The sequence below is a fragment of the Prorops nasuta genome, unplaced genomic scaffold (genome assembly GCF_024137725.1).
Source record: "Prorops nasuta isolate Cenicafe-Biocafe unplaced genomic scaffold, Cenicafe_Pnas_1.2 PNAS00009, whole genome shotgun sequence".
NCBI lineage: Eukaryota > Metazoa > Arthropoda > Insecta > Hymenoptera > Bethylidae > Prorops > Prorops nasuta.
This window is the reverse complement of record NW_027116806.1, coordinates 4073533-4094720: the sequence shown is the minus strand read 5'-3', so window position 1 is coordinate 4094720 and position 21188 is coordinate 4073533. Positions and strand designations below refer to the sequence as shown.

Here is a 21188-nt window from a genome sequence, read left to right as displayed (position 1 = left end):
GTAGTATTATTGTATCAAAAAAGTGTATCAATATTTTTCATATTACCGTCATGTTAAAGGTCACTTTTCATGGTGAGATTCTTGTCTAACACGGTTAAAACAGCTCCTACCAAGTGAAGCGATCCCGTTACGAGTATTTGTGGTTTTTGTTTCGTTTCAATTACGCATTCTTCTTTAAGCGATTCTAGAATCTCAACAATATTATTGGCAAATACAGCATTATTTCCCCATATAACGCAATGCTGCTTGCACTTTAAAATGTCAGAATCCGATGCATGAGCGGAATTGGTTATAGCGTCGATGGTGGACACGCCGGCTATGTTTGGAACAAAATATGCTCTTTGAAAGTTTAAAAGTTTAAAGAGGCTTAAAAAACAAGCAGAATTACGATTACCAGTTATATTAAAAATTAAGTATTTTTTATTTGCGCGATCTAGCGGAACATTGCCGAACCAAGCAATGCAACCTTCAATACTCTCTAACGTATGTGCGCCATCTAAATAAAAATCTGCCACGCTAGTATTTAATATTTGCATTCGACCTGGCCATTTACAGGATGAAATTGATTCTGTTATTTCAAGTAACGATAAAGGATCAATCAAGTTCTTAACCGAAGATCCATTCTTATTTACCATATTTGTTTCTTTAATATTATTTGTTATATTTTCAGCAGTAATTAATTTTTGGGCATATATATTATTTTTTGTTTTATATTGTATCCATGTTGCTGCTAGTGACATTGCTAAACAAACATTATTTTGTTGAAAATTATTTGTCATTATTAAGTTTGGTAAATTCTTCCATCCAAAGGCTTGTAAGGGTGGAACAATGTGTAAACTGCACTTTCTCTCCTTTGCTCTTTTCCTTAAAACATCTAATGCTTCTATCTTTTGAGGCACGGTATAGGCTACAGTATTGTATTTAAAGATTCCTGCTTTCTGATGTGCAATTTCTTGAATTGTATCTCCTAAAATAGCTGTGTGCTCCAATCCTAAACTGGTAATACCTACGCACACTGGGCATCTTATTATGTTAGTCGAGTCTAGCTCTCCTCCTATTCCTACCTCTACTACTATCACATCGAGTTTCAGATCATAAAATATATGAAACATTAATATAGTTAGAAATTTAAAATACATTGGCATATCCATGTCGTTCTGTTTTGACTCATCCAATTTCTTATAAACTTTCCAAAAATATTCTGTAAACATAGATTTACTAATTGGCTCCCCATTAATTCTTATACGCTCCCTAACCGTTACCAAATGAGGAGAACTGAAAAATCCAGTTGTAAAGCCATGATGTCTCAATATTGATTCTGCGAAAGCACACGTAGATCCTTTACCTTTAGTACCAGCCACATGTATTATTGACATTTGATCTATCTGTTTAACTGACATTCCAGATCTACAAAAAAAAATCACTTTCTATAAATGTTTCGCGAAACATTGTACAGCACAATGATTAAATAAAATGCAAGATTATTTTACCGAATTAAACATTGCTCAGTGTTTAGAAATTTTATATACTTAGAAGTACTAGCAGTTGCTTTATAGGCTGCATTGCTTTGTAATTTTGTCAATGCCCTTAATGCGTCCTACATATTTGATCAAAGGGAGAAAAATCATTTTAATATGTTGAGAAAAAATAAAATTTACAAAAGAAATTACCTCGTAAGTTGACATAGTATGAGCACAATTAGTACTACTATAAGGTTTCAATTTCTTTAGCAGACTAATCATCTATATATACATTAATTATGTGCTTACTAGAAATGATAAGTATCTCTGCATTTTCTACGTATTAAGGTCGATAGATTAAAGGTCATTGAATGCTGTAAAGTAGAATTGTTATGAAACCATAATCTACCAAAAAATCACAGAGAGATATTAAAACTATTATAATTTGTGTAGAAATTGTGTAAATTTCTTCTCAATGTAGAAACCTGAAGCAGCCTGGATTCATCAGTTTATTTGGTATTCCGATATTTTCGGATTTTTTCAAACGTTAAGAAGAAGAAGCGGATCACCATTATCACCAATGATTTAAGATTGATAAGAGAAAAAAAACGATGGATTATATATTTGTCGAATTTATAGATATTTGATATTATTGATAAATCTAGAGCTTTAGTATTTACCTTGAAAGCATCGAAGGGCTTTATTTAGATGGTGTTACACGCATTTCGCGCAAAGAAGGATAAGCATTCGTTTTACCAAAACAGCTTTTAAATTTTTATGTTTTCAAATTCACAGCTAGAGAGCTATACGCGCAACTCCCACACGTGGCCCACTTGTTTTTATTGCGTGTTTCATAAAGCATGTAGTTTCATTAGAGATTTTTCGTTACCGTTTGGCATTTCGTCCGTTTGTTGATGATTTTTGGAATAAGCGCAGCAATCATTCATAGATATTTTTAGTCAATGACTGTTGACAATTTAAAATAAATATGAATATATAAAGATATTTTTTTAAATTATCAGAGAAATGACACACACACGGCTCTGTTTCAAGCCACTTTTATTCGAACCCTTCAATTGAAAACCTTGTATATTAAGAATAAGTTAAATAATATCACTTAAAAGTTAAATTTAATTAGATTTTTCAAGAGTTGTGCAATAAGTTATCTTAGGATGCCTTCAATTACGCACAAGTTAATCTAAAATTGTAAAATAATTTTAATGAAATAATTGAAAATGATTGGAATAAGTTGTATTTGGGGGGGGGGGGGGGATGGTGACAGGGATTGGTACCTATGTGATTGGTAGATTAAAAAATTTAAAAAGGTGTTTAGAATTTTAGAAATGTTTGGATTGGCTTAAATAGAAATGGACAAACATGGCGACAGCCAAGTGACAACGCGTTCCGTGCAGTAGAAAGTGCCTTTCTTTTTATAATCCTTTTATTGTAGCTTAGTGACTTTAGTTTAAATAACAATAAAATTGAAGCTGATAAAGTTTGTTGATTGTATTTGAGATAAGACGTTGGGAACCTGGTGCATAAATTTTGCACAGCATCTCGGGTGAGTCAACGTCAACCGAATCAGCCTGATGACTGTAGGGTTACGCGTATAAGAGAGGTTAATTGTCACTAAAAGGAAGCAATTATTTAAGCCCCGGATAGTCCAGATCTTGCAATTTAATGTAAAATAAATACCACTGTGTTCCAGTTGTAACAAGTCCGATTCGGAAATCGCTGGTAGTTTATTAATGGACATATTTTAGAACGAATGAAAAACCCGAGTTTGGTTGACTTAATTCTTACTCATAATTCTGTCATCCAAGTAAGCACAATCCCCTCTATTCAACGCACAGTACCAATGACAGATCTTTGAAATATTTTATCTACGCAGAAATCTTCTGATTTGCCATAAAGTAGCCTTCTCTCTTCCATGAATCAGTAAGCAACTCTAACCTATACATTCTTCCTGAACGGATTTTAGCCCTGGAAATTATAGTGAGAAATGTATGAAGAACTAATATTTATAAAGGATCGTTGTGTTTATAGCTGAAGGTGAAAGAAGAACGCGAGAATGCCAACGCAAACAGCAGATAACGACGATATTAGAGTGAAAATTGTTTACAATGGGTAAGTATTTATTTGGATACTCGTAGACTAATTGGGAATACATTGAAAAAGTTGGAACATCGAATAATGACCTTTAACAATCTAAATGACAGGGAAGTGCAAATTACATACATCACGCCTGGTATATCTGTGGATACTTTACGAGAGGAGATGCGTACTATCTGTGGATTTGGTCCAGCTGGCATCGGGCCAGACCAATTTACAATGAAATGGATCGACGACGAGGGGGATCCATGTAGAATAGTCTCCCAACAAGAATTGGACGAAGCTCTCCGTCTCTACGAACTGGAAAAGGATACAGAAATTACAATACACGGTTGGTAGAGCAAAGATACTAAGATTGTCCAGTAATAGTCGAAAGGATGAAATATTAATTTTTGATAAAATGCTGGTAAATAATTGTCGGACAAACCCCTTTTGAAATGTAAGTAAGGAAGAAGCAGCAACGGAGAGAAAAATTGGATTAATCCCAACCATTAGAATGGTAATGTCAATGTGGGAGCATTGTAATCGTAGAAGGTATGGAATTTGCAAAGCGCTGTGTTGGAAGTACGAAAGAAAATAATGAATTCCATAATGAAAAGAGCTTCCTCCATCAGCAATAAATAAGGTTAGAGAGAGTAAAACTGCTTTAGGTGGTTTGGTGAAAGCAGCTGGTAGGGGTAGTGGGGTAGTGGTTAGTAGGCGTGTCTCTGTGCGAAAGGTAGCAGCCGCCTCGTTTGCAAAGCTGGAGAGTACCGCGTCTGCGCTCGGTGATCAGTTTGATTCCCATTTCTCGTTTCCTCCAGTTAGAGCCGTATTCCGTTTCGTTTCGTCTGGTTGGGTGACAGCGCGCGCCGGGCGGCGGTGACAGTAACGCGTTTCGCCGCACGAGTCGATATCACCGAAAGAATTCAATTGGTACAGGAGGAACAGAAGAAAAACTGGATCCTTTGGAGAATCGTGAGGTGACGCTCGGAGATTCTCGCGTTGAACTCTCGCCTCTTGCCAAACTGCCCTCTCAACTGGCAGGACTCTGTTTTGCTTGATCACGGTAACGCCACGCCCTCGGCGAAAAAAGCAGCTGTGCGCGTAGAGAGCTAGCAGTGGCGAGCGGGCGAGCGAGGGGTGGACAGGCGTCGAAGCAGCTGAGAAACGTCCGATAGGTCGAGTCGATGGTAGACAACTCGCATAGGACGCTATAGAGACGCGTTTCGCTCTCTCCAGGTGCTTTCTCTCGAGATTCGTTCGTGTCCTTGAGCAAATTCGCGCTACCGAGAGAGGGAGAGAGAGAGAGAGAGAGAGAGTGAGTCCGGTCGAGACTCGGGTTGGTTCGAACTGAGCGGAGAAACTGCAAAAGAGGCGGCAAAGGGACATCGATCGAGACTCGTTGGTCGCGCGCGCTTATCCAGGCTCCTGCAGAGGGAGAGATTGCGCCTCGGGGGGATAGAGAGAGAGAGAGAGAGAGAGAGAGGAAGAGCGCTCCCACGAAGGACTCGAAATCCGTGACACCGTGGGCGAGACGCAGTAAGAGACTGCCAGCGGAAGTAGCAGAGCCGTGCGGGTCGAGAGGAATCATGGCTTGGGGATTCTGGAGTGCAACCTCTGTGAGCGACCGTGGCCGTTCGCCACGGCGCGACAAGGACAAACACCAACAGCACTACGCTCAAAACACCGTGGTTTACCAGTTGCCGTCGCAGCTTCAGCAACCACAACAGCAACCTCAGCAGCAGCAGCAGCAGGTGCAAACGGAAGCAGTGTACGCGACGACCTTCGCGCAGAGCGAGTTGGGGAGAGGAGCGAGTGGAGCAACGGCGAACGCGGAGGAAGCATCCTGCAGCAGCTCCATGATACGCGGTGGTTCCTTCTACTCTTACTCGGCCGCATCCGCGGCCGCTGCGGCCGAGACCGCGGCCCGCCGCGTCACCGCCATCGTCGAAGGCTCCTCCTCCTCCTCCTCCATGGGAATCCAGGTGATGCCTCGTGACATCCACACGACCAGCAGCAGAGCCTCCCTCGGTAGCATAAAGCACGGCTCCAACTACCCTCCGTCGCCTGGCAGCGACTCTGCCGAGTACGAGCAGCCCATCGGACCCTTCAGGGTGGAATGCGTCAGCCGTGACAACCCGTCGATCATGACCGACCTGGACGTCAGACGGGGATCCTCCTCGGTCCGCTCGTCCCGCAAGAAACTCTTCTACGAGTCCGAGGACGAGGACCGCTCCGAACTGGATCACGACGATTCCTTCGCCGCGGACATGATCTACGAGAGGAACAGGGACCTTGGCATGGGCATTTGTCGCATCCATGGTACCTGCACCACCATCCCCGATCCCGAGCTCTCCCTTTCCTCTTTGAGGGACGACGACCATCGGGACAACTCCCAACTCTGGTTCAATGATATTACTTGGGGTAGGTCCTGGATCCCCCCCCCCCCCCAAGCCGCCACGGAGTCTTCTTCCCGGAAGTTGCACGCGTTACACCATTCCTTTGCTGAGATTCTGTGAAAAGAACCTCCACCCCACTGTCTCCTCATCTTCCAACACTGTCCATATTAACGCGTTCTTTTGATAAGTAGTCACGGCGCAGTAGCATCCCTTATTAAATTGTTAAATAGCACCGCACGAGTGTGCACCTTTTACCTTGGTCGTTGCACCATTGCATCGTCCACATCATCTTCAGCGCCACCGTCACGCTCCCCCCACTTTTGATCTTATTATCCTTATAATTCCTCACGATTGTACACTTTCTTGACTGGACTTTGACCAATTCTAGACACACGCTAAATCGCGTTTCAATCGGATCGCGTGTTTCTCCTGGCCATTGATAATTGCGTTTACCTTGGTATCGATTAAAACCTGAGGGGATGCCGAAGGAGGCTGCCTGTCTTTTACTACTTTAATAGGACAATCGTATTTCCTTGTGTACCTATACCAGATACGGTACTGCTGTTCAGAAACTGCAATAGCTCTCCAGTGATATTCATGAGAATTCGGCTTATCACAACATTGGATAATTTACTGGTGTATGATCGCGAGAACTTTGCAAATGAGAAGTCATTATCTACCCTCTTGTCGATATCGCTGTATCGTGTCTTACAGAAACTCGTGTTCGATTGTCCATTTCAAATTCGACTCGTAGAAAAATCCCATCTCGTTATTTCGTCTCGCTCCTTTCATTTGGTCCTTGATACTTTTCCCCTTTACCAATTAGCAGTGATCATTCTTCTTATTCGCTCGACCAGCACGGATTTATTTTCTCTCTCTCTCTCTCTCTCTCTCTACATATATATACAAGGAGAGACGGATCAATCCATATAAAATACGCCTGTCGTTTATTTTAATAACGTGAAAAGCGTAGGAAAGTAAATTAGAGTTTGCCGCAGTGCGCTATACGACTAGTGTGCTAACTTTAAATACGTTTGAATTTAAAGCAAACCTGTGTACACTGATATGCAAATACTAGATATATAATTAAGATACATACTCTGCAATTGGGATGAGTCTAGGCACGTGTTTATTTTATATTAGGCGTCTAGCCTAATACGAGAGGCTGTTGACGAAACTCTTCTGCGCGAGCATACAAAAAATTCACTTTTAATTACGAGACCTTGCTCCTTCCCATCTCCAAAAATTCGTTTCTCAACCTTCATCCAGCATTGGGTATTCGTCTGCTTAATTATAACGACCTTTTCCAACAAATATCTCATAATCCACCAAAACCTTGTCTCCATGGATTTTCACGAGAAAATCCAATTACCCCATCGAATGGTCTTACGTGGTTACACCTGCTTTTGTGATTTTTTCATTAATAACGAAAATATCTCCGATCGACCGCAATTTGCCTATACAAGTACTCCAACCGAGAGAATCGCCGGCAGAACGACGTTACTTTATCATACAAATTTGCGACTCGATCGCGACAATACTTTTCCAATGTGTGCGAGCAATAATTTTTACACTTTTCTTTTTTTTTTTATCAGGGGACTGCTCTCAGTGATAACAGGAATAACCACCACCTTACTGACTTATTGCCCAGTGTTTTTGCGGAAGTTTAACCGGGTTAATGTTGATTTACACCGGACGCGCGAAGGATGGAGAATTTTGCAACTATTTTAATTGCGCAAAAAGTAAGATGGGCGATGATTAAAGGAGAGCAGTCGTCTGGACTTGGTTTTGCGGCGTGGCACGAGAGAGAGAGAGAGAGAGAGAGAGAGAGAGAGAGAGAGAGAGAGAGAGAGAGGATCTGGATAGCGAGCACAGGTGTACGGATATCGTTGGTTAGAGCCAAGCAGTGACGTCTTTATCGCTCTGTGTCATCAAACATCCAAGCTGGAGATGCACGCGCGATAAGCGTCGTTCTACGATAAGGATAAGGAAAAGGAAACATAATAGAAGCGAAGCTCCAGCCAGCACACACCTTGCGGATAATTTCAGTGACTGCTCTTGCACGAAACGCGTGAAAAGCAAAGTTATCGTCGCCCGGTCGAGACAGAGTGGCGAATGGCGCTCTATGGGAGCAAGTTGATGCGAAGAACGTTAAAAATAGAAGGGATAATCGAGCTTGAACTCATTCGTAACTACCTCTCGCTGTTTCCAAGCGGTACGTCCGACTCGATCTACGACCAGTCATTAACGCGAAATGTTTGTTTGTTAACACCACTGCGCGAGTATTTGCACAGCTATACCGATTTGCGCTTTAACCTATATGTATATATATATACAAATAGTAGAAGGCAATTTTCAAGGATATTGCTCTCTCTCTCTCTCTCGCTCTATACCCCCCCCCCCCCCCTAAGATTAATAAAAATGAACGGATTCAAAGAGATTGCCCTTTGCACGCTCTAGCAGCGAGCCAGCATTTTATCAGAAGTAGACAAGCACAGGCAAAAGCTTGGATCGTACGTATATCAACTTGTGCCTTTATCTGCTGTTACAGTTTTTCCAAATGTGCCACCAGCGCCAGGGATGCCCTGTCAAGGAGAAGACAGTGAGTAATTTTGCCAGTGGTAACTCCTGTCACCGATCCTGCACACGAACCGATCCCCCCTCCTCCGCTACTCGTCCGGAATGTTGCGATCGGTATCATCGAAGTGTCATTTGGATCATCGAAACTTATCGAGGGAGAATTGGCGCGCGCACCTTTATCTCATCCACGAAAAAATCTCTTTTTTTGTATGAGGGGCTTTCCTCCCACCTTTCCAACTTATCATCCCCCCCCCCCCTCCCCCACCACCACTTTTTCTCTCGGACGCTTTAAATATAAATTTCACGAGGTGACGAAGCACGCGATTGCGCAAACTCTGTCTAATGCCTGCCATTCAATTTTCTTGTTTACACTTTTGCAAGTACGCACTCCGAGCTGATCTGGTAAGAATCGCCACGATTTTCCAATATATATATACAGAACCGAGGCACGCCGTTTTTTCTTCGGCTTTCGATCCTGCCATAATACTAGATCAATGTTACGCACAACACTGGAATTGCCAATTGCTCTCACAATATATATATATTCTTATTTCTTATATTTATATCCGAGAGGTCGCCTCGCCTCCTTCTATGTTTACAAATTTTCTTATTTCCTTCCCCCACCGCCTCACCTCATTAAATACTAACCACGAACCAATATGGAACGCATACGTTCCGATTTTGCTAATATTCCACATTTGTTCTTTCCATAAAAGAGATTCGAGTAATGAGATTGAGCAACTAGGCAACACGAGGGAAGCTCGAGTAATTCGACTTTTAAAACGTTTGGAGGAATATTATTGGAAGCTCTGTATAGTTATTTCATCATTATTATTGTGTAATTTTGCATTGTTATAATAAGGTGACATGATAAATTTCTAATTCGACAGTGAAGTGCTAAATTGCCATGTTAACGAGGTTCTCGATACTGTTGGGTGTACTCTTAACTGGTAGTTATACATATGTGTGTGTGTGTAATAGATACGATCCATTTTCCTCCTACTTACCGTACTAATGCATTCGCTTAAAAACATTGTCCTGTCTCAGCCTCTATTCTCCTCCAACCCGAGTCATCCTATAATATCACTTGACATTTGTATTTTTTCAAAGGGAGCATCTACAGACGCGGGGCTCGTAGGTGGAGAAAGCTGTATCGGGTCAATGGTCATATATTTCAAGCGAAACGATTCAATCGAGTAAGTAGTTTTTGTTTGCCCCCACCCTCTTATTTCCGACCTCTCGCGAATACCTTTGCTTCTCAATGCAGAAATGCCATGCGATTATCTTAAAAAATCAATTTCACTCATGTGCATATCTCTTTGAAAAAAACTTTATTCGCCATTTCTTTTTTTGCCTTTCCCTCTCTATTATCGCGTCTCGAACAATTGGCTATAAGACACTCGCGATAAGCAGATAGTTAAAACCAAGGACGAATACAGGGTCATCGCGCGAGTGAAGATGAGCAAAAATTGTAGCGTCGAGTTTGAAAAGAATTATTGCAATTCGGTGCATGGGAAAATTTGTCGTTTTTAGTCGATGGAATTTTTGAAGGAAAAGTATGATTTATATTTTAGAGCAGAGCTCGAAATTATTTGCACGTTTCAGCTATTTACTGTAGTTACTAATAGGGATTTCCCATTAGTGACTATAGTAAACAACTGAAATGTGCAAAAATTTCTGAGCCCCGTTTTAGAGGGACTAGGACCCACGTTGCACGTTATTCTTTCTTCGTATACTGCAGTATATGTATATAAGACTGACACGTGTTTCCTGCGCAGAAATAGAAGACTGGGTCAACGAATCGTATCGCGAGAGTAAATTGCTAATGTTTTTATTCTGGCTCGAGAGATGCTGCGTAGCGAGGGATCAATAGCGAAGCGCGATCTTGGCAATTGCGAGCTCGAACGAATAATTTATCATTGTTTTCTTCTTTCAGAGAGCATTCTGCGCCTACTGCCAAGATCGGATATGGGGACTGGGTCGACAGGGATTCAAATGTATACAGTGCAAGCTTCTGGTGCACAAAAAGTGTCACAAGGTTGTGAGGAAACCGTGTTTGAGCTTGCAACAGCAGGAGCAGCAGGCACAGCAACAATTGACTGGCTCGCAGTCGCAATCTTCCGAGAGAAATGGCGATCAGCAACAACTGGACTCGCCACAGAACAGTTCGGCTGGTCACTTGGACGAGGAAGGAGGAGAGTCGTCCATCATCGACGATCATCCACGTGGTCGTGAGTTGACTCTCATGCAGCTCCTTATACCCGTGCAATTAGCTGAAATTCAATTTTACAAACAGTCTAAGAGAGAACTGTAGAATCTGTCGTTGCTGTGTGTTACTTGGACACTGAGAACGTTTCTTTATAATGCTACTTGTGGGAGACGATGTTCTTGTTAATATTGCTGCGATTACTTTTACCAGCAGAGATGAAAGCAAGAAAGAGGGAGTGAAAGAAAAAATTGTTCGCTGCGTGCGGAGGACGAGGTGAATATAGGGGGAAAAGAAGAGTATCGAGTAAATTGTATAATAAAAGTGGTTGGCGTTCAATTGATTATTTATAAGAAGAGGCTGAAGGAGGAGATGCACGTTATGGAATGAGCGCTCCGACGACGAGCCTGTTGGTCATGCCTCGATGCCAGATGCCAATGGCAAGAGCCTATTGGTTCTGCTCGACGTAGCATTTAGAGAGCTGACCAATTAAACTGTTAGTTTTAATAAATGTCCCCAAGCCCCTCTTGCTGCTCCCATCTCTTTTTTTTAATCGAGCTACCAATTTACAATATTGCGCCTTTTAAAGAAGAAGGCCAAGGTGGAAGATTAGTTTAATCTTTTCTCGATTAAAGAATATGTATATTATTGTGCACGTTGAACCGTGAAAGAAGGGGATTAACGATCGATCTTTGTATGAGAAAATAGGTGCAAACGACGATGGGGAGGAACTGCCGTTAGACACGATGGGCGGAGCGGATGGATCCAGCGATTTGCAGAGCCAATATTCCCTCAAAGATTTCGAGCTGATCAGAGTTATCGGGCGTGGATCGTACGCAAAGGTGCTGATGGTCGAACTCAAGCGGACTAAGAGAATCTACGCGATGAAGGTGATAAAGAAGGCACTGGTCACCGACGACGAAGACATCGATTGGGTACAAACGGAAAAGCACGTGTTCGAGACGGCCTCCAATCATCCCTTCCTCGTAGGGCTGCACTCTTGCTTTCAAACGCCCTCGCGCCTCTTCTTCGTCATCGAGTTTGTCCGTGGTGGCGATCTCATGTTCCACATGCAGAGGCAGCGTCGTCTTCCGGAGGAGCACGCTCGCTTCTACGCTGCCGAGATCAGCCTTGCTCTCAATTTTCTCCACGAGAAAGGCAAGTAGTTTTGCATGGGTGTCCTCCCCCCACTTTATACATATATATATATATATATATATATATCCACACATCCTGAAGAATCCTCAAGTTCAACAAGAAATTCTTTCCTCTTGCAATGCATTGTTTATCTATCCCCTTCACAATTGTTACACCTGTGCGTGTGTTTGTTCATAGGTATCATATACCGGGATCTGAAGCTGGACAACGTATTGCTGGACCACGAAGGTCACGTAAAGCTGACCGATTATGGAATGTGCAAAGAAGGCGTGCGAGAGGGTGACACGACTGCCACCTTCTGCGGAACGCCAAATTACATTGCGCCCGAGATCCTGCAGGGCGATGATTACGACTTCTCCGTGGATTGGTGGGCATTGGGAGTCCTCCTCTATGAAATGCTGGCGGGTAGGAGCCCCTTTGACGTAGCCGGTGCATCCGACAATCCTGACACCAACACAGAGGATTATCTTTTCCAAATTATTCTGCAAAAGACTATACGTATTCCACGCTCTCTCTCCGTCAAAGCTGCTTCCGTCCTGAAAGGTTTCCTATGCAAAAAACCCTCTGAAAGATTGGGCTGCGGCCGCAGGCCAGCTGCCTTCATGGAAATAGTTACTCATCCTTTCTTCAAAGCGATCGATTGGGAGGCGGTAAGCATAGTTACCTGCAAAGAGATGCACGAATATTCTTTTTCAGTCTCTCTCTCTCTCTCTTTCTCGCAGCTTTTACTTGGATGTGCCATTTCGTATCTCGTAAAATCCATTAAACTTCTTTTAAGGGCTTATTCATTAAGGAGAGAGAGAGAGAGAGAGAGAGAGAGAGAGAGAGAGAGAGAGAGAGAGAGAGAGCATATAATGCAACCAGACCATAAATAATATTTTCACGATGCAATATAACGCAATGCGATCCATTTCTCCTTTCAGTTGGAACAAAAGCAAGTGACGCCTCCTTACAAGCCGCGTTTGGATTCTGATCGTGACTTGGCAAACTTCCCACCAGAGTTCACGGACGAGCCTGTTCACTTGACGCCCGACGATCCGTAAGTTATTGTGCATTTTCCTAATCAGATTAAAGCATAAAACTGTCCGCATACATTAAACTTCTCATCAGACTCTTTTCGCAATACTTTTATACTTAACGAACAAAACTTGCGTAATCTCTTTATAATATTTCATCTAAATGGTAATTACGGTAAACGCAAACTCTTCACTGTTTTCCTGCAAAGTAGAGTCTGTAGCCAGGGGATTCTCTCTTCTTTCTTCTCTCTTCTTCCTACTCTTTTTATTCACTGCTCCAATAACATTGAATAATAAATATGTATACTCGCACTATAATTTAACTAGATTTCAAACCAACCACTCGTATCTTCGGTTTGCCAATTAATAATTCTACCGTGATAAGGGTGAAACTCGTGAAAATCGATGGACTGATAGTTTATCTTTATTGCAGGAGCGTCATTGACAAAATTGACCAGAGCGAGTTCGAGGGATTTGAGTACGTGAACCCGTTATTAATGTCCTTGGAGGACTGCGTGTGACAAGAACCGGAATCTCCTGTGCAATGGCACTTGCAGGAGCAGGAACAGGAACGGCAACAGAAAATACAACAGCACGAAAGGCTCAGAAGCTACTTATACGAACTGCAAGATACGCTCGCCAAGCTACGAATCAGTCCTTACCACAACGTTAACCCGATCAATCCTGTCAACCAAGGATATCATAATGACGTCTTCTTGATGACTTACAATGAGGAAAATGAAAACGAGTATAATTATAATGACTATCGGTTGCCACCGCCTCTTCTATTTCGATACGACAGTTCAATTTATTCCCCCTCGCCGAGCATCACGGACGGTACTTACGATTCTGGTAATAATAACGCAATAAGGAATTACGATGAAAATGATTACGACGATGTTGACGTTGATGTCGATGTCGATGTCGATGACGAGAGCCCGAGGAAGGGACTTTTGAAGCAAATGTTTTGCCTTCCATTAAAGTAAGCTAGCCTCCTCTTATTCTCTGTATGGAGAACGGAGGATGCCACAGGAATCACGAGTGAAATTCTTCTCTTATATTCGCTACGTGTCAGAAAACACATTCCACTGCTATTATTTTAATATATTTTTCGTTATCTACCCCCCCCCCCCCCTCCCCCCGCCTTCCCCTTTAATTTCTTCGATTCCGTAAACATTTATTTTTCAAAGATAATTGTTAAAGCTGAAAAGGTACCTGACTACTTCCACTAATTTCATACAAATTATTTTCCAATTTTAAAGATTTCTCGCCCTATATATCGATATTATTACAGAAAAACTCGCATTGTACAATTTTCTAAACTTATTTTCACTTGCGTCAATTAACGCCCTCCGCGCCTTCCACCTCTCGCCCCGTCTTTCTACATTCTTGCTCTTCTCTCCTTTCTTCCTTTAAATAACAATGCGAGTGGCCCGTCTCATCGAGAATTTCCCTTTTGAATAAAATATGTAAGATGCACCGTAAGATATAGGAAACCCTTAGTATTGATACGTTCATCATATCGATAGAGAAACTTGCTAAGCGAATCATTGACGAGCGTATAAAATGTTTATTACAAGGTTTTACACTATTAACAGTTTATACCGTTGTATATGCCAAGCGGCGTTAGAAAATGTTATGCGTAGGAGTCCAATCCTATTTATCCTTGAATATTTGCGGCTTCTCCAAGCTCAAAGTAGTTAAACGTGCGTATATATATATATACACATATGTATGCGTATCCGCATACGCACACTAAGAATACGCTGCGCATTCAAGATACACCGTATATAAATAAAGAAATAAATAAATAAATATAGCTACTTGTAATATATTAATACGGTTGATATCCCAACAGGATACCACGTAGGTTAAAGAGTCGAGGCATTCAACATTGCAGAAGCATTTCGTCTATTTACCACTGAAACAGATTCATAAATAAAGGAAAAAGCTGTAGAACAAGTAAAATTACACACACACAAACATTTGTCGAATAAAGAACAATGTGTGTGAAAATTAATCGGTAAAGAGTAGCTGAACGTTTTTCCAAGTAAATTCGAGTGATTAAGCAAGTTTACAATTTCACACTTTGAGCAAAAATACACTCGTAAAGCTAGACTCGACTATACTGAGGTATTTGAGATAATGATTGTTGCTTGAGTTTCTCATCTCGACATACGTTCAATGTAATTGATATATTGCAGGCAGCTGACAGTGTATCGGCGATTTGAAATAACAAATCAGGTTCGAGAAAACCTCCCTTATTTATACATATATATATATATATGTATGTATGTATGTATGTATAATTCTACGAGGAATGACAGAAGGAACCTCGTTGCTCTCTGCCCTATTGACAGAAGTAGCTACATTTGCACTGCGATTTGTACACTCGAAGATTTCTACGATAAGAAATCCATTCCAGTCTAGATCAATTCGATTGATTTCCTGGTAGTCGATATTGCGTCGAATGACAAGAGTGATCAAAAGAAAAAAAAAGTCTAACGTAATATAGAAAATATCAAAATTAGTATAGGCGCTTATTATACATATATTTACCTTGGATGCCAAGAAGCGACCCGATTTAAATACGGAATACCTACCTTTAAGAATAGCCCGATTGATTATTGCTCATTTCAAAAGGGCATCTGGTTGAGCGAGCAATCATCATGTAGCTTATATAACGAAGCTTAAGAGTTGTGGAACCTTGCAGTTAGATAGTTTCAAATTGACAAGTGAATTTTCGCTCGTCGCTTCAGCGGCTAATCACCAGCGTGGTCTGGCATTCGAAAGTTAATGAATAATGATCACTTGATTTTGGAATTGTATCGTGGCGTTATACCGTGTACATTATCGTTGATAGTATTTTTATAAAGTCTAACTTATGTTTCGAACAGAATTATCTTAAATGAATAGAACAGTATTTACAATTGATGTTGAAAATGTATGAGTTAAGGCAATTAAAGAACTGGCAACCGAGTTGTGTTGCTTTAAGACAAATATGAATGTACTCGACAAGATTATATATATATATACACACATACGTGGATTGTAATAATAAAATAACGTCTAATTAGATAATTACTAATGTAAATAATTACACGTGGCTTGCGAAAAGGAATTAGTGAACCTAGAGACACCAGTTCGCAATTGTACTACGAATTGAATCACATCGGCCTGTTCGCTAAACTCGTGGGAAACTTTTCAAGAGATATTAAAGTAATAATAATCAAATAAACCCACTAGTCTTTAAGGAAGCGCCGTTCAATATTAACTGTCATAGGATATTATATATATTTTAAGTACGGCTGATATATAAAAAACAGAGTATTTATAATGAACAGATTAATGAGAGAGAGAGAGAGAGAGAAGAAGAAGAAGAAGAAGAAACAATTGTAAAGGGGGAAAATTCGATAAAAGGGAATACCAATCAGATCGGTAAAATGTTACATAATAAAAATCGAAAAGTTCTCTGAAAAATGGTACTTTATATAAAAGCATGTACATATAATACAACCACCAAGCTAGTGCATTTATCAATAATAAGCCAACATTCTAAAAGAACATTATAAGCGAACATTTTCCATTAGCCACATTCCATTTTTAAACGTTTTAAACGACTGACATTAGCATTGTATAGCTCTGTAGTGAAATCTTCTTTCGAGGACGCGTTAAACGTTCTACAAGTATACTCAATTTTCTAAAAAGTATTAAATCTAAAATTTCCATTATTTTTTCTACACAATTTTCAAAGTTTCATGGTTTACCCTGACTTAAAACATCCTACTTTGCCGAGAAAATATTTCTACAGATGTCGAAAAGCAAAAAGGAATTTTTGGTTTCTCAGTCCAGTATAATATATACAGAGCACGCAAATAACCAAGGGATTGGTGCAGGCGCGAGCACTCGTATCAATGCGAAGGCTAACTTTACGCTAAAAGAATTATTTATAAAGCAAGCGCAATAGATGGGGGCGTGGACTACCGTTTAATTAATAATGACAAATGATTTGTTTTTTTACGAGACTTACTGGGTGTAACAAAATTTACAATGAAACCGATTATTATGCGTTGTAGGAAGTTATGCGTTGCGTTGCAAAGGAATATTTAACTTGTGATGGATTAATGTAAAAAACATTTATCTCTACCAAATCATTAGGTGACGCGTAGTGTCTGCCTAGATAATGAACCATCGTGAAAGACAATGGCAAGCTAGTCATGAATAATAGTAAAATTACAAAATGTTTTTGTACAACTCATGCAACAAACTTGAATGATGCAACCATTGCGCGCAGTACATAAAAGTCTTAAAATCATGCTACCAATACCTACACTAATCTCTGTTCAGCATTAACCGTGTATGAGATATTTGCTATTATAACGTTTAAGCTAAATGTATTTATGAACAATTTAAAATGATTATTTATATTAAAGCTACCAATGTTAAATGGTTTTAAGATTCTTTATAGAGAGTTTTTTGCCTAAAAGTCCTCTAGCTCCATTGGTTATAATGGGCGTATGTAAATGATATTTCGAAAATTGTATCTGCGAGAAAAAGGAATTTCGCTCTTATATACAGTCTTTGGACGTTGTTACGCTTCAACACCGAAGTCACTAATTCAAAGTTATAAATATAAAGATGCGTGAGCTTTGTTACACCCTTCATATAGCATTACACGTGAAGCCTTGAGAAAAGAAATGAATCCAGCGATAAACAGCGACAGATGAAAATTCTTTTAAGATATCTATAATGGGATTCATGTTTCTTGACCGACCACTCATCGATAGTTTAATCTCTATGCGAATGTCGCGAATCTTGTGTGTGTGTGCGTGCGTGTGCGTGCGTGTGTACACACACACACACCAGGCCGATACGCATGTAAATATAAATGTGTAACATTCAAATCTCGGTTTGTGATACACCTGTGAATTTATCGAATATAATATACTGGCGATATAAAAAATGTTCTAAATCATATAATCCACATATTACGTAATTAGATACTTGCTATGATTAACTTTCCTCCGGCTTTGCATGACTTACCTTAAGAGGATATGCTGCTCCAATAATATGCGAGAGCTTTGTAGGTTTGATCGTTGGTTTTTCTTCAATTGGCAGAAGAGAATATTAGCTCTTTTTTAAATATACTGTAAATTTAATCTGTGGGGACAACGAAAATTTCGTAAGATTTTCTATTTTTCATTTTCTTTTCTTTTTTTAACGAAAACAGTCGTGCTTCTTTACCTCTTGCACTATAAATATGTGTACGAGTTGATAAATGTATATATTAAAGATTAGAAAATATTTCAAATAGGAAATGTGTAATGTACATTATGACTAATGGTGTTTGTGTTACGTATTAATGTAATACTCTTGACGAACCTTATGCAAGCAATGCAATCTTACTAAATACCGGATGTATTGGCACGAGCATTAAACTCTGTCCCAATATTGTCTGCAATGCTTGCGTCACACGCATTAGATTCCTGTACAGCTTGGATCATGACAAAACACACAAAAGTACTATTACTATTATTAACTCATAAAGAGACTAATATACTTTAACGAGCTACGATTCTGGGCGTAAAGCTACACCGACTGGTATGGTGTACTTGCACTACTTGCCCATTCTCAGTACCTGAAATTATCGGTTTAACGACTTGCATGGATCGATACTCGCGAGATGTTTAGTCCAATCGATAGAATCAAAGAAACTTGAGAAATGAGACGAAAAGATATTATGGCAAACGACAATCCGGTAAACATTTTCATTAACTTATCATTTCTCTGTTTTCATCTATATGTGCGTATAAATCTACTATTCTTGCGTGCTATAAGAATAAGCAATAAATAAATAACGTAATATTCGTGAAAGTGATTAATAGCCTCAAACCTGTCTAAAAGAATCTGTAATATACTGTAAACTGTAGTGAATTTAGGAGTACAAAGTAATTTCTGTAAAGTAGTTTGAGAGGAGGGTCAAACACAGCAATATCGACAGTCTTACTCCCCAATTTGCAGTGGTATGCCTTAGAAGATACTGCAAGTAACAATATTTCATGATAGTACACGAGGTAAAATCACGAATTATTCCAAGCTCGATAGTATTTCAGGTCTCAGTAATGTTTCGACAACCGATAAGCTTAATTATCAGGTACTTTTTTCCATGCGACTATCCTATTATTAATAATGAAATTCATGTCAATTACATGTATGACTTGTATAGGTTTTTCGTGGTGCGTATCGTGCCAATTGCTCCAAGAATAAGCGTCGAGTCTTCCCATCTATCGAAGAAGAATGGTCTCGATGCATGCTTTCTTGATGTGCGTCAAAAGGGTTGTCACATGTGTGTATGTGTGTGTGTGTGTATATATATATATATACATATATATACACACATGTGCATTCTAGTAGTATAATCGATACAATCTCACAACAATGTATGGTTAAAGTCAATTAACAAGTGTAAGTAGAGTACATTAGAAGATAGTATGCTAGATAAAAACGTTCGATTATTTTCCAATAATGATACTTTTCCACATATGTAGCTTTCCTTTTTTTAATTCACCCTACTCTCATATACAATGGTTGAATTCAATGAGTTTGTATCGTATGTAATAATTATACTACAATCAAAAATGCCATGTCGCAAACACTTTAAGTATATTACACGTTTATTCAAATTTGTCGGGGATGTACATTTTTTGTTTGAATAACGATGTGTTCTTTTTGTGAAATAGACGTAATTGCATCACTTGTCACGTGTAATTTGTTTATCCGTATGTCCGAAGTAGTTTTGAGTATTGGTGGACCTTAGTATTGTCTATTGTAGCTAGTTTAGTATTAAAGATTTCTACATCTGCTTCGAAGGAAGAGCTGCCCCGAGTGCGAGTGGAGCAACGAAGAGGGGCCAGCAAATTCTTTGTTAAAATATAGCGAATTTTGATTCGGTGACGGATCATGATCTACAATCGGACTGCAGAGTTTCACTGAGAATGCGCTATTAGCGCATGGCTGCCAGCAAAGCAGCAATGAAATAGTGTAATTTCATCTAATAAGAGTGCTTGAATGATTCGTAAAAAAAATAGATACAGTCTTTTACAATTCTGTTCCGCAATAGCCTGAACAAAGCCTAAAGCTATAACAAAAATCAGCGACGTTAAGTTAAAAATAACGATAAGAAACGAGAAGAGAAATAAAAAACAATTATACGATAAACTAGAAATAACAGTCTAGTAGCATAGCTTTCTCACAGCATCATTTCTAGGATAGATATAGTCAACGTACAAGAGTAAATTGTCATGAAGAAATTGTGCCTAACCTTTCTATCGTGAACTTGTTTCAATAACATTAAGAATATAAGGAAGAATGTTTTATATTGCACTTATCAGCGGGTCCACCTTTTAGACGTATTCGTCGATCGTTAAGCTGCGTTTTAGCCGATACAGCCGTCAAATTGCGTCAAGTAAGAGACTGATATGATTGGTAAATAACTCGGCGCTTCTTGAAATTGACCAATTATATCGAGTTGCTTACTTGGGACAATTTAATGTTTCGTTGACTAAAACCCATCCATTGGAAAGACTTTCGTTCAAACCTGTTTATTCTCCGATGAATTATCGCAAAACTTTTGCTTGGTCCTTTTTTCCTTTGCGAAAATTAAATTTAGATCGACCAGAAGACTGTCATGTGGTATGGAGTACTTTCTTTTCCCAATCATTGATCGATTATTCCCAGAATTCATTGAGATATTCAATAATCTTTCCTAAACCTCAAACCTCTAGGTTGAAGCTAATTAAAGCTAAAATTAATTTAATTAACATCTACATTCGACTTCCGACGGTTCTTAATCAATTAAATACAATGCTATGCAATTCTAACTTCAAGCACTCTTAGTACATATATGCTTTCCTCCTACGCTCCCTATTATAATTTTGCTTTGTGTAGCCCTATCGATTGATAATTTTCAAATTAATCATTCGATAATCTTTTCTCATAAATTCATAGCCAATTAATGGTTTACAAAGTTACGCTTTACAGTATTCACATAACTTCCTTGAACCACAAAATAACATAATTACAAGATCTTAAAACGATTACACTTAACGCACGACGTTTGGTCAATGATACTTCCGCATCGCAACAGCAATCTCAATTTCGATACAATTATATACAAGTATACTGTCTCCAATGAGCCCAGAAATTTTCGGAAGCTAAATAGATGTCAGCAGAGAAATCGGACGTTTCGCTCGTCTTGCTCTTACCTATCAATCCT

General features: G+C 39.6%; 3 protein-coding genes across 4 annotated transcripts; 2 read left to right on the top strand and 1 right to left on the bottom strand.

The window, feature by feature from the left end:
- Positions 1 to 49: 49 nt before the first annotated feature.
- Positions 50 to 3384, bottom strand: LOC136776531 (folylpolyglutamate synthase, mitochondrial-like). 2 transcript variants are annotated; one of them, XM_066732121.1, is made up of 5 exons: positions 3156 to 3384; positions 2141 to 2658; positions 1671 to 1955; positions 1491 to 1597; positions 50 to 1407 (listed from the first exon to the last, which is right to left on the bottom strand). In XM_066732121.1, the coding sequence occupies exons 3-5, from the start codon at positions 1740 to 1742 to the stop codon at positions 54 to 56; spliced, it is 1533 nt and encodes a 510-aa protein (XP_066588218.1). In that variant the 5' UTR covers positions 1743 to 1955; positions 2141 to 2658; positions 3156 to 3384; the 3' UTR covers positions 50 to 53. The 2 variants fall into 2 exon arrangements, with proteins under 2 accessions (XP_066588218.1, XP_066588219.1); XM_066732122.1 differs by having other exon boundaries at positions 2141 to 2426.
- Positions 3385 to 4339: 955 nt separating this feature from the next.
- Positions 4340 to 13576, top strand: aPKC (protein kinase C iota type). The gene is made up of 8 exons (XM_066732115.1): positions 4340 to 5978; positions 8505 to 8555; positions 9644 to 9729; positions 10470 to 10764; positions 11448 to 11897; positions 12075 to 12547; positions 12821 to 12936; positions 13347 to 13576. Exons 1-8 carry the CDS (start codon positions 5144 to 5146, stop codon positions 13432 to 13434), a joined length of 2394 nt encoding a protein of 797 aa, XP_066588212.1. The 5' UTR covers positions 4340 to 5143; the 3' UTR covers positions 13435 to 13576.
- On the top strand, positions 13435 to 21167 carry LOC136776189 (uncharacterized; the record flags this gene model as incomplete). The annotated part of the gene is made up of 1 exon (XM_066731569.1): positions 13435 to 21167. A coding segment is annotated over one exon (465 nt), but the record flags the coding sequence as incomplete, so codon positions are not given.
- Positions 21168 to 21188: the final 21 nt, after the last annotated feature.